Source organism: Populus euphratica, unplaced genomic scaffold (genome assembly GCF_000495115.2).
Source record: "Populus euphratica unplaced genomic scaffold, PopEup_1.0 scaffold4.1, whole genome shotgun sequence".
In the NCBI taxonomy this organism is placed as follows: Eukaryota; Viridiplantae; Streptophyta; class Magnoliopsida; order Malpighiales; family Salicaceae; genus Populus; species Populus euphratica.
In genome coordinates this window covers 2198250-2211314 of record NW_011499859.1, presented here as the reverse complement: position 1 = coordinate 2211314, position 13065 = coordinate 2198250, and the positions used below count along the sequence as shown (strand labels likewise).

The following is a 13065-nucleotide window of genomic DNA, read 5'->3' as shown; positions in this document are numbered from 1 at the left end:
CTCTTCTTTTTGTCTCTACCGCAGTTCAACTTATTTCCGGTCAAAACAGCCATTAGTTACCATTACCATCCACATTCTATATTTAGACTTATATTGAACACTTTATCTATATCAATTTCATGTAATTTATATCAATATATGTTAATTTGATTTTATACAATGTTAAGGTTTTGAATTAAAGATTTTTAAAAAAAATTAGGGTTTTTTTTTTTTATAATTAGATTAATTAGATATAATTTGAGTTGATGATTAGGTTATTTTATAAAATAATCAATGATTTTAAGTTGTTTTTGATTGAGAATTAACAAAATTATTTTGTTAGAGTTAATGTTTATTTAGATTAAATTATGAATTATACCAAACTAGATATAAAATAAAATAATTAACTATGAAATATATGAATTGGGTTGATAATTTCATTATAATAGTGAAATTTGATGAATTTAGGTTTTAACTGATAATATTATTGTTATGATTATATTGATAAAGTATTCATTTTGATTAACATCGAGACATTAATAAATTAGATTTATCTTGTATTGTTTGATAAAATATCTGATAATTTAGGAATACTATACTTTCATGGTGGTATTATTGTCAATGCCGACAATAACATCACTTATAATGGAGAAAGCCATAAGTTTTTATTTGTTATGTTAGATATCTCTCTCTTAATAAGTTATCTAAAATGTTATGTAATCGATTTAGCTGAAATATGTTTAAAATAAAAATAAAAATTACTCGAAGAATATCGTGAAGTAGGATCAATTAAGCTTATTATGTAGGTGTAGTAATTTGTAGTGATAAAAATATGAATTCAATGTTTGGATTTATACGCCAAAACTTCTCTTAAATAATAAACTTAAATGAAAAAAAATATTTGGTACGAAGTTAACTCAAGTTTCAAGTAACTCTTAAAAAACTAAACAAGCATTACAAGTAGTTAATGTATTTAGGTTAAGTGGGAATGTAAGGAGATAAATGTTAGTAAATGAAATTATTAATAGGAAACTTTAATTGCGTATGATATTTGTTTTATATTTTTATAAAAAATCTAAATCAAGTGATAACAAAGATAATTATTATATTAATTAAGTTGATGTTAAGAAGAAAGATGAAAAAGATACGGAAAATATAGATATTAAATTAGTCAAGATAATTATTATATTAATTAAGTTGATGTTAAGAAGAAAGATGAAAAAGATACGGAAAATAGAGATATTAAATTAGTCAAGCTTATTAATTAATACACAACTCTTGGTCTTCATTTTGATGTTATAAATAGGGATGTCTAATGCGAATACAATGAATTAATAATCATAAGCATATGAGATTATCAATTGATGAATTAAAAATTAAAAAAAATCTGGATATATTATGCAATTAAACGGTAATGTATAAGAAATTCATTGTCCATCGCCCAACTAAAATTTATTTTTGTGGTGCTAAAGGAAAAATTTTATGTCGTCCTGAGAAAATAACCAGAAGCTAATTTTCTCGTGTCTTATTTGTTAGCACAGAATTTATGCGTGAAAAACTGGTTCGAAAAGTTGGTAATGTTTGCCCTCGATATTATCAATGTATTCTGTCCTTCATGTAAATAATCTGGGACCATATTTTGGACAGTTATGAATAGGTTATGCTGGATAATTAATACTGTTGATCATAACCCAGTGAGTTAAATGAAGAACAGTACCCTAAATATGCTTGTAGTTGGATCATTTAAATCCGTTAAGTCAAAATAGTTACATGAATCCGAGGAGGACCCTTTGATGCTAAAAATTGTAGTTTCGCAAAGCAGTTATCAATATAACAGTTTGGTAAGGTTTGTAGTACGAGTTCATTATTAGAATCAGCAGAATGTGGTTTTTTGGATGGAAAGGGCCATCTGGGTTCTCTGCTTCTTCTAAAGCAGAGGAAGTAACACAAGGAATTGATTGAACTGGTCTCACTGCCACTGTTACAGGTTTTGCTTTTTTATTTCTTGCTAAGCCAAATAGCCTGCCTTAGTTTTCCTGGCTAGAGCTTTGTTTAGCCGTAGGATACATGTAGTGAGGTTTTATTTGAACGTTCGAGCTGACAGGACATCAGTTTTTACTTGATAAATTTAACTTCAGACTCACGGTAATGAAAGAATTATCTGTGGTTTTGAATAAATCTTCATTTCCAGGAGCGTCAAGTGGTATTGGTGCGGAGACGACGCGTGTCCTTGCAATGCGTGGTGTCCATGTAGTTATGGCAGTGAGGAATCTGGAAGCTGGTAGGAACGTCAAAGAAGCAATGCTCAAGGAAATCCCCACTGCTCAGATTGATGTTATGGAGTTAGACCTGAGATCAATGGCATCAGTTAGGAAGTTTGCATCAGAATATACTACCTTGGGTCTTCCTTCGAACATCCTCATGTAAGGAAACTATATTGGGGAAATTAAATTGCAGTTCTTATACCTATCCAGCTATCACAAATCAGTTGAGTGTTCCTGTTATGTTCGTAAAACAATTCATATTCACAGGCAGCATCTAGCTTTCTTGCAAACAGTAGTACTTTCCTTTTCTGTTTGAAGCAATAAAGCAGGGGTTCTGTCATCTCCTTCCAAGCTTTCTCAAGATAACATTGAAATGTTATTTGCAACCAACCATATAGGTATGTTACATTTGACTTTCAAACTTTGAAATATTCAGCCATAGTATCTTCTGTGTTGATTTTCCAACTTGGGGTTGAAATACTACAATTTGCAGGTCATTTTCTATTGACAAACCTTTTATTGGAGATCATGAAAAACACAGCGCAAAGAAGAAGGAAGGATCGTTAATGTATCATCAGGAGGTCACCGTATTGTGAGTCGGGAAGGAATTTTTTTCGATAAAATCTATGACGAGGCCAGGTAGGTGGCAACTTGATGGCAGAAATATTTTTGTCTATGGTTTTAAGTTTCTACATATAATGTTCCAATGTCATCACCGTGCACCGGCAGTTCCTGGCTGCCTTGCCTTTTTCTGATAGCTGATAATTTCAAATTCTGTATCAGTTGGTTTTCTTATGGGCAATCTAACCTTGCTAACATATTGCATGCCAATGAGCTTGCAAGGCGCCTGAAGGTAATTAAAACATGATGACATGTCCTAAATCAATTTCCATTATCTTAATTTCGTTTATCTAGCATAGACAATAGAGCTTTTTCAGCTGAATTTAGTTTTCTACATTTTTGCGTTTTGGTATTGAAGATTACCACCACAAAATTTAAGTGCCTTAGGTTGAAGTGTGAGTGGTAATCAATCACATTATTCTGATAGGCAGTGTAATATAAAATTGTGGGATCATTATCGCTTGAGTTTACAGCAAGAAGGGGAAGAGATAACTATTAATTCACTACATCCTGGAGCAATCCACGCCAATCTTCTGCGTCACCAAGGTTTTGTTAATGGTAAATCTTTCTTAAGCCTTATCAATTTTATCTTTCCGAGATTCTGTACTTTGACGACATATTTCCGTTTTGAGACTTTTACAGGAGTAAATTAATATGATTTTGGGTTATGGAGTTGCTAGGGTCTTTTTGCAAATTTTACAGAAGATTGGAAAAGGCTCTCAGAGCTTGCATCGGTTGTTTTTAGCATTTGGATATAATAAGCTTGATATATTCCTTCTTATTCTTTCACAGTGCCCGGAATTTTTTAGTTTTATTAATATTTTTCCCATTCGGTGGTCTTAATGCAGCTATTTTGAACTCGTTTGGTAAATACATGACAAAAAATGTTCAGCAGGGATGGCTTTCATAATTCTGAGAAAAACATTTCCATCCTGTGTGACTTGGCAAAATGATGATAAAATTGCTTTGTCTGAACAATGAATCTGTTTTACAACAATTCATTTCATTTGGTTATGGTTACAAGGAGCAGCAACTACATGCTATATAGCGTTGCATCCACAAGTCAAGGGGATAAGTGGAAAGTATTTTACGGACAGTAACATTGCAGAACCCAGCTCACAGGCTAAAGATGCAGAACCGGCCAAAAGCCATGGGATTTCTACTTCAGCATCACTAACAAGTACTCAGGATTATTTCAAGGTTTTCTACGAGTAAACAAAGCTGTAATCTTATAGACATGCTCAAGTAAAGCTTGTTGAATCTCCATTAAAAAGTTTTTTTTTTTTTCCATGAAATTGAATTTATTTGAGGGGTTTGAGGGTTTTTTTTTTTAATTGAACCTATTTACAAAAAAAACCAAAAAAAAAAAACCGACCAACTTTTCTGTCTCCCTCGTCGCAAACCAAGTATAGCTTCAAAATCAAAAGACTTCACTCTAATTTATAGATTCAATACCACTCCCCACAGATAATATAAACCCAAAAAAAATGCCTAATGTGACATGAACCTTGATTCTTAGCTTCAGAGAGGGAGGGAAACCTTCGAGACAATGGTATATACAGAGGTAAAAAAAAATGTAACCTTGAAATGTAATGAAGATGCATGATGGTACTTAACCTAAATTATATAGTTATGCTAATGATGCCAGGTTGTCTCTGCACTAAAAATACCATAACCTGACTCCAAACTACAGGCTTAAATCACCTCCAAAACACAAGATAGGTATTTTTCCCATCCCCATAGGCTGAAATGAATTAGAAAAGGAACTGATGCTATCAAAGAAAAATAAAACCAGTTCTGAAATTTATGCCACAATGCGGGAGATATAGAATTCTTAAAAATAAACCTGGCTCATTGCTGTTCCCAAAATTTACAATTGCACTGGACCGGAGGATTTCACCAGTACACAGGTTGCATTAGATTTCTTCAATTTGATTCAAGGTATAACCGTATATATTAGATACAAGAATATCAGCTGGGCAGCCCACAAGAAGTTTTACACTGAGCTACCCATAAACTGATAAAAGAAAAGGCACAGGCGAAGCCAGGCAAGTTCTCAACTGTTATCTTGACATAATCTGGACTTCCAACTTGGTTCCCATCTTTCTGTACAATATTTGTTTTCAACTCCCACCACATCCTTCCACCCAAAAAATAGTAGAAGGAACATAAAAGGATGTGAAATGCACGAATGGTAGTAGCTTTGCACTCCAAGTATAATAAATCTACATTCTATCTAGCAGTTACATGAATGTGAGGAGCTGATGAATATAGGTCTCAGAAGGTAACCTTCTTGGAATGATCAAAATCTTCATTCATGGAATTGTTTGCACATGAATTCGGGTCAACAAAGCTGGCAGGAAATCAAACCGAGTTACTGACTTCAGTGAAATATATAGCTGCCAGATAAAGAGCTTCACAGACACAAGTGGAATAACTTGCACGTGCTGCCAACTTTCCATATTCTAGTCCTCCCGTATGCCAACTGCTTACTTGCCATAGGAACTCTGAAACCAAACTCCAAGGCCATTTCCAAGAAATTAATCCTGCCCTTCAAGCTTCTGAAACATCTGACCTCCTGGAATCACTTATCCAGAGTTGATTTTTTGGGCACAGATTTGATTTGTCTCCCCCCTTGATTAGAATGAAAAAAATGAATGATGCATTGGGAGGTAGAGTACCGAGAAAGATTTTTCTGATGAAGGATTCATGCAGAGTTAGACTTTAGATTCCATTGGTATGGCCATGAATTGAGAAGTTTGGATTCAGGTCCAGGGATGGCTTCAATTTCATATGATCCCTTAAGAGCTGCTGGGACACATGATCAGCTAAAACAGGGTGCCCATCATAGAGTTCAGGCCATCCCAACTGGTTTCCAGGATTGCTGTTTTCTGATGAAATTATTTCCCGGAAAACACAAGAGGCTTGTGACATACCTCGAAATAGGTCAGGCTTTGGTTCCTGATAAAGGTTGTTGTTATTGGGATAGAAACTACTTTGGGACCCAGGGATCATTCCCTTGCTTTCTTGCAAGTACATTATGTGCTGCTTTGCATGATGAAATGGGATGGCACCACAACCACCAGTGAGAGGCGTGGATGAACCAGATGCAGTATGAGGGCTAGATATAGGAGACGGAGACATCCTTCCACTCAAATTCTGCGGGGATCTTGAATATAGATGAGGGCTCCCAATAGGAGACACCGGGCACGATGAGTTCTTCATATGGGCATCACTGGAATAGGAAAAACATCAAATTAAAAGAAAGAAGAAATATTTTTGAGTATAAAAACAAGAACCAGATACTTATTTTTAACACAACAAATTTTGTTGCAACATAAACCAACTAGTTGCACATTTAGATCTTCACACTTTGATTATGCAGACTAAGCAGTCTCAAGCTAAAGCACAAGGATTTCTCCCCTCAATACAACAAATGCTACATGGAACTTCAAATTTCAAATGTAAGTTGGGGCAATGGAGTAAAATGTTAGCAAGTATAGAGCAGAACCAATGAAAGAAATCTTCACAAAAAAAGTTATTGAAGAGCTAAGAACACAATACAGTTTATTGCTTGTTGTTGAACAAAGTAATGATAACAGCCAACCAAGAAAAAAAAGAAAGTATTAACACCATCAAACTAATTTCATGCAAGTTGTGGGTGAAGATGACTAGAAAACAGTGTATTTTATCTCCTTCAATACTGCTCTCATAGCAAGATATTGCTTTTGAAACATGATATCTGACATAATATTTTTCTGTGCCCTGATGAAAAACCTATGCAGCTTTAGCTGAAATGCATTGTGCAATATCAGTCCATCTTCAGACTAGACAAGTACACATGCCAGTAATCCTAGCAACACATAAGACAAACTTTGCCATATGTGTTCCTGAATATGCAATGTAAGTGCGAGAAAAAAAATAAGAGCGAGAGCACACACGTGTGAGTGAGTGCGTGATGAGGGAGGGAGGGAGGGAGAAGAGACCTGATCCCTGAACCAATTTTTGTGGCTCTCGATTGATGCATAGAAATCCCTTCTGAGTCAAAGCCTGAAACATTTCTTGCAGGTCCAATTCCCTATTAAAAGTTCGAAGATTCAACTCATTAGTCAATTCAAGCAACATCATCAAAGCCACAACAGACAAGTCAGGCAAAGTGAAAGGAATTATTCCGTGTTGTGTCATGAAGAAAACAAAATACTTCATGGTAGCATTAGCAAGCAATACCAATATGAAATCAGACGACCACATGTGCTAGCCATCTAAGGTGATGTGCATAAGACTAAACATATAACAACTCCCGATTAACATATTCATCCAGTCATTTACCAAAATGAAGTACCATGAGTTTTGGATGCATATTATCATAGCTTTTGTTCCGCTCTGTTTCTTAGTTTGGAGGATGACCTATTCTCCTACCTGTCTCTGTATATTTTCTTCTTTTCATCAGATGAAATCTTTTGTTTTCTAAAAAAATATTGAAATATGATAAACAGTTGTGAATAACTTGTTATCTCATATAATCTACAGGAAAAATTGCAATATTCAATATCATTAGACACACCAAGAAAAAATCCTAATACCATTGATCTTCCTGAATTAATAATTGCAGGCAGTTCTTCTGAAAGCTCTGGGGACAAAAACGGCCTCTCCATCAGAGCAACATTTTTCACAAAAGGGTGCTCCAAAAGTTGAGCAGCTGTAGGGCGATGTGATGGGTTTCGTTGCAAACACTGCCTCACAAAGTCCTTTCCATCATCTGACAGATTATCAGGAATCTCTGGAAGTTCCTTGCTATTTCCAATCTTAAACATAGCAGGAACCTTTCAAGAAGAAAATAAAGCAAAATGAGGGTACGAAATAAGGTCAAACAAATCATACTTCTAGTTTAACACAATCTCACCAAGACACGCATTAAGATTTCAAGCAGTGCCATTCAAACTGCAAAACAAGTTACAAAACTAAAAAAATTATTGTACTTCAATTTTACTAACCCCTTCATATTGGCTCCAAGGTGGTTTTGTTGTTGCCATCTCCAAAACAGTGCACCCAAGGCTCCATATATCAACAGCAAGATTACAACCATTTGGATTTTTTATAACCTGAAACAATTAATGTATTCAAGAAATGCATTACTTGAAAGCGTCACAAAGAAATATAAAATCAGAATGTGACAATACACCAAGGCTGACCTCAGGTGCCATCCAGTAAGGGCTTCCTTTGAATGATAATGGACAAGACTGCCCAGATATCTGCAGATCAATTGATTAAAATGGGTTACAACGCATTGCCCACAGGTGAATATGCATGAGTAAATTTTCATCTTGCATTCTAACTAAACCAAAAAGATAGCAGTTATAGAGAACTAATTTAATTTGGTTGCCTAACCAACAGAATTTAGCGTTTGTTCAAAACCAGTGGCAATAACAGTCAACATATTTTCCCAGGTTTGAATAACTAGAGAGAAGAAAATTCCAGATGAATATCCTTACATGCTTTGCCATCCCAAAATCTGCCAGTTTAACACGACCCGTGGGATCCACCAGAATATTAGCCCCTTTAATGTCTCTGAACACGATTAAAACTTATGAAATAGGCATGACAATGTTTATAAGTGATTAGAGTAAGTTGTGGTTCCCTATCAAAACCATGAGATAGCAAAATAACAAGGCTCACCTGTGGACAGTTTTTTTAGCATGCAAATAAGCAAGCCCACGCAGGATTTGTTGAGTATAACTACGAATAGCTTTTTCACCAAATTGGCCATATTCTTGAAGCAGTTTATAGATGGAGCCACCAGACACATACTCCAAGTATATATATAATTTGTCATCCACCTGATAAGAAATAAAATACCAATTCAGCTAACAAAAATCTAAGCCATGGATTTCTATTCATAAATATGTTGGAACTTTACGCTAATAAAGTATCTAAATTCAACACTCTACCATGAATCAACTAATGATAATGCAATTATATAAATCATCAGCAATTAAATCCCACAAAATTCAAGAAACAGTCTCCTAGGAAGTACTGCAACATATAGGAGTCTCAGTAGTTTGGAATGAACATACACATGCAATATTTTATGACTAACATGTAAAATGAAATTATTTCAGAAAGTAAAAATCTAAAAGGAGAAAACATAAACTGACAAGAAAAATGTTACCGTTTCATATCCATAGTACTGCACTATATTAGGATGACGTAAGCGACTCAGTAGCACAATTTCCTGCACGTATCATGAATAACTGTAAAATCTTCCTCAAAATTTCCCAGAGAAGAACTATATCTAAATTAACATCTATGCATATCAATACATAACCTTATATTCTTCAAACTATAAACTGCCTAAAAAAACAGAAAAATAAAAAATTACCTGTCCCAGCTGCTGTGCGCTTTCCTTTGATTTTGCATCATCTGAAAATAGAGTTACCTCCTTCATTGCACACATCTCACCTCTTTCTCTAAGGCCCGAACAACAAAATCAGATAAGACATGCAAAATGCATAAATAACGTGCATGGAAAATGGTTGATAACTCAGTTCAGTATGGTGTCAGATTTGTGTTCAAGAATATCAGGGAATCTCCTCTTTAATTATGAAGTTAAATGATATTAACATTAGACTTGAATGCATGATAACAATAACAAGGATAGCAATAATGATGACAATTGCAAATAAGGACTCTTTAAGGTATGAAGGAGGTACTGTTGCAAACAAGTCAATCGAGTAGGACGCAGAATGAGTTAAAAGAGGGTGTGAGCAGTGAGACAAAGAGGAGAGATGTTAGCTCAAATGTTAAGTAAAAGATGGATTAAAATGTCACTTGATGCATCACAATGATGAAGATGATGAAAGAAACATGACAAATCAAGTGTTGCTTTACAGAGGTGAATGGATTAGCAGAGTAAAACAAAAAATTTATAAATGCAATGGTCACAACTAATCCAAAACAATGTCAACTCAACTCCATTTAGTCTCAATCTCAATCAAGCTGTACTCCTAAATTGATCTGCTTCCCCCACCCAGTTATTTATGGACTAAACTTTCTAGAGTTTTTTATGATGCTAAATCACCCATGTCCATGCAATCAAACATTTAGAAAATAACCTTTGCACGGACCTGTTAAACCCAAGATATACATCTCCAAAACTGCCTCTCCCAAGCATACGTCCCTTCTGCCAGCGTGTACCAGAACTTGTTGGGTTCTCCATCCTACTAGGACTTCGAGGCACTGAAGGAGATGTTGAGGCGGAATAGGTAGGAGAAAAGGGATGGGTGTTGGAGATCGTTATCGGTGGAAGGGGCAAGCGGTGACTTTGTTGCTTTCCATCATCTGGCCGGCTTGTAGGCGACTCTATGGTAACCCCAGCAGCTCGTGGGTGCAGAGGAGTGACAGCACCACTGTGTATTCTGGAGCTGGGACCTGGGCTAATCACTCTGGGGCTAGGTAATGGAGAACACTCAGGGCTGCATCTACTGTTTGGCCAAAGAAGCTGTCCTGACATATCTCCACCTATTGAGTTCTGCCCAGAATTATAGCCTGAACCTGGACTTGAGCACTGTCCAGATCCTAGTAAACCAATATCTGAGTAAGTTTTTCCTGCCCAGAAACCATTGTTGATAACTTGCTCAGTGCCAAATGCTCTCATTGGGCTTCTAGAAGGACTTGACATTGAGCTGTCTGGAGCACTAAAGAATGCTACTCGATGAGGAATCTGTAAATGTTGCACTTGAGAGCTAAAAATTGCCCGTTTTGGTGGTATAGACAAGGTCTGATTATTTGCAGGTAAATTAGCATGTTTCAGAGTTTCTCTTGAGTTCTTTCTATTTATGATAGGGGATTGATCCTGTCGCATCACACTTCAGCAGACATAAAGACAAATTTTGTCAGAGACAAGACAAAACCTGGAAAGACACTTTAAAACTTTCAATGGAACACATGGAAGCTCACCTTGGAGGGCTGTTCACAGCAGTTCTGTTCCCATTTTCATAGTCCGATGTGAGAGGGCTAAGGACACGCGAGTCAGGCAGATCATCACTATCTATGGAGCTATCACTGGACACAGAGGCAGTGGCTAAATCCCCTGCTGTATCTGCTTGGTCCAGTCTATTAAGGACATGTCCTGGTCTCGGAAGGGGCAAAAGATGCAATGGTTTGCCCCCTCCATCCAATCCTGGTTTCACTGAAGCACTAATTCCAGAATCACAGCGCCCAATTTTAGTATGAGGCACCCCTGGAAGTGGAAGTGGAAGTGGTTGAGCCTGAGGCCTTTCAGCAAAACTTTGACAACGTGATACGTGTGTGGAGGGAGATGGTGATCTTGATGGAACGCAGGACAAAGAAACCCTTTCTGAAAGAGTATCTTTACAACATCTCCGAGATCCTCCTGATCTATTGTTGCTCTTTTCCTTTGATGTAATCTTAAATTTCCTATTTATTGTATCAATGAAACTTTCCTTGTTTGCTTTCTTCTTTTCCTCTTTGGATGAAGACTTCCCCCACCATGACCGCATGTTTACTTTCAACACTTCATGAAAATGACCACAAATCCTAGCGTAAGATCAACCCCTTGATCAGCAACACACTCTCACGTTTACACCAGCTTAGTTGCCATGAATGCAACAAATCGATTTAAAACAATTGCATTTTATGCAAAAAAATCTCCATAATAGGAGTACAGAAAATGGCACAACTCGGGAATGTCAACCTGGTCAGTGTGAATATAAACTTGTATTAGTGTTTCATGAGAAGCTGCTAAGCAAAGTACGTACTCAAGCATAACATCAGAACTAAAATCACATTGAAAAAGAAAAACTGAACGCGCAGGATTCCGTTATCACTATACCTAAATAACATGGTGAAAATTTCTCATTTGTGGCATCAAACTTCATGATAAAAAATGTGGGCATGATGACTTTTTCATGCACTCTTATACATTAACAGTTACAACGATTTTGATGATTTAACTATTAGCTTGACAATAATCCTTGATGAGTTGATTCCAAGGTCAACAATAAACTCTTCTCGACACAATGGTTATATCACTTACATTACTTGCAATTCCATTTGGGTGCTCCTTTACAAGTGGAGACAATCAGCTTGACCCATCATTTTATCCACCAACTCATGTCTAATCCACACTGGCAAAAAAAAAAAATCAATTCCAATGCTAGTATAGTCCACTTCAGGACAAATTCAACAACCCAAAACAAAACCCAAGTAACTGCCTACACCATCTGTACACTACTATAAAGACCCTGGCATGCACTCAACAACTGTTATTGAACTAGATCCATTCTTCAATACCCCCAATTTTCAAAACAAACCAACAAAGCATCATCAACCTTAGCAACCCAAAACATAATCTATCAACACCAGATCTAAATGCCCTAACTTTTTTTAACATCACAAACTAAGAAAACTACAATTAAAGAAAAAAAATCTCAAGAGCAAAAAAACAAAATAGCCATGCTTAAAATTAAAAACCCATCTCCAAATTCACGGGTAAGAAACATACAAACACTTGAAACATCAGAATTCACCTAAAAGATTGAATCTTTTTAATCTAAGAGGGGAAAAAAAAAGAAATTGAAGCTCAAAGTAGCAAGGCAAAAGTTTTAGTCTTTCACTTAAGTGTAAGTGAAGATGTATCTATAGAGCTCAGAACAGAAGTGTCAGTTTGCTTCAGACAAGGAAAAGAAAGAAGAGGAGAAGAGAAACTAAAAAGTCACAGAATCAAAGAAATTCAGATAGAAGAACAGAAGCTTATTTAAAAGAGAGAGAGAGAGTGTTTTTCAGAGAGAGAGAGAAAGAAGGAAAGAAATTATGGTGAAAAGGGAAGACCACTGTAGACTAGTGATGTATGATTAGTAACTTGGCACTTAAAATCACGACCGTCCTTGACTTTTATTGACTATCATGATGCAATCCGTTTTGATTAGGTCAATTATGGGGCGAGGGATGCACGGAGTTTCGGTGGTATTTGATGCCTGTGATTATAAGTTTGTTTTTTTTAATTTCTTTATAGGCTATTTTTAACGGCTCGCACCATTTATTCCCACTGTCATGCTTTACGCAATCGGGTTTTCTTTTGGAAGATTCTTTTTCTTTTTTTAACCTTTTTTTTTTTTTGGGGTGTGTGTGATTTTGTTTTTTTGGCCACGTATTTTTTTTTAATTTTACTACAATATTATTA

At 35.9% G+C, this 13065-nt stretch overlaps 1 protein-coding gene and 1 pseudogene across 2 annotated transcripts; one reads left to right on the top strand and one right to left on the bottom strand.

Annotated features, from left to right (window-relative positions):
* Positions 1 to 1491: 1491 nt before the first annotated feature.
* On the top strand, positions 1492 to 4099 carry LOC105124438 (short-chain dehydrogenase TIC 32, chloroplastic-like; annotated as a pseudogene).
* A 586-nt stretch (positions 4100 to 4685) lies between these two features.
* LOC105124367 (mitogen-activated protein kinase kinase kinase YODA-like) lies at positions 4686 to 12465 on the bottom strand. Of its 2 annotated transcripts, XM_011024369.1 has the most exons (13): positions 12388 to 12465; positions 11920 to 12010; positions 10821 to 11577; positions 9989 to 10729; positions 9244 to 9331; positions 9034 to 9096; positions 8541 to 8701; positions 8357 to 8432; positions 8057 to 8116; positions 7859 to 7966; positions 7448 to 7687; positions 6851 to 6942; positions 4686 to 6099 (listed from the first exon to the last, which is right to left on the bottom strand). In XM_011024369.1, exons 3-13 carry the CDS (start codon positions 11381 to 11383, stop codon positions 5589 to 5591), a joined length of 2703 nt encoding a protein of 900 aa, XP_011022671.1. In that variant the 5' UTR covers positions 11384 to 11577; positions 11920 to 12010; positions 12388 to 12465; the 3' UTR covers positions 4686 to 5588. The 2 variants fall into 2 exon arrangements, with proteins under 2 accessions (XP_011022671.1, XP_011022672.1); XM_011024370.1 differs by lacking the exons at positions 11920 to 12010; positions 12388 to 12465 and adding an exon at positions 11716 to 11883.
* Between the last annotated feature and the right edge of the window lie 600 nt (positions 12466 to 13065).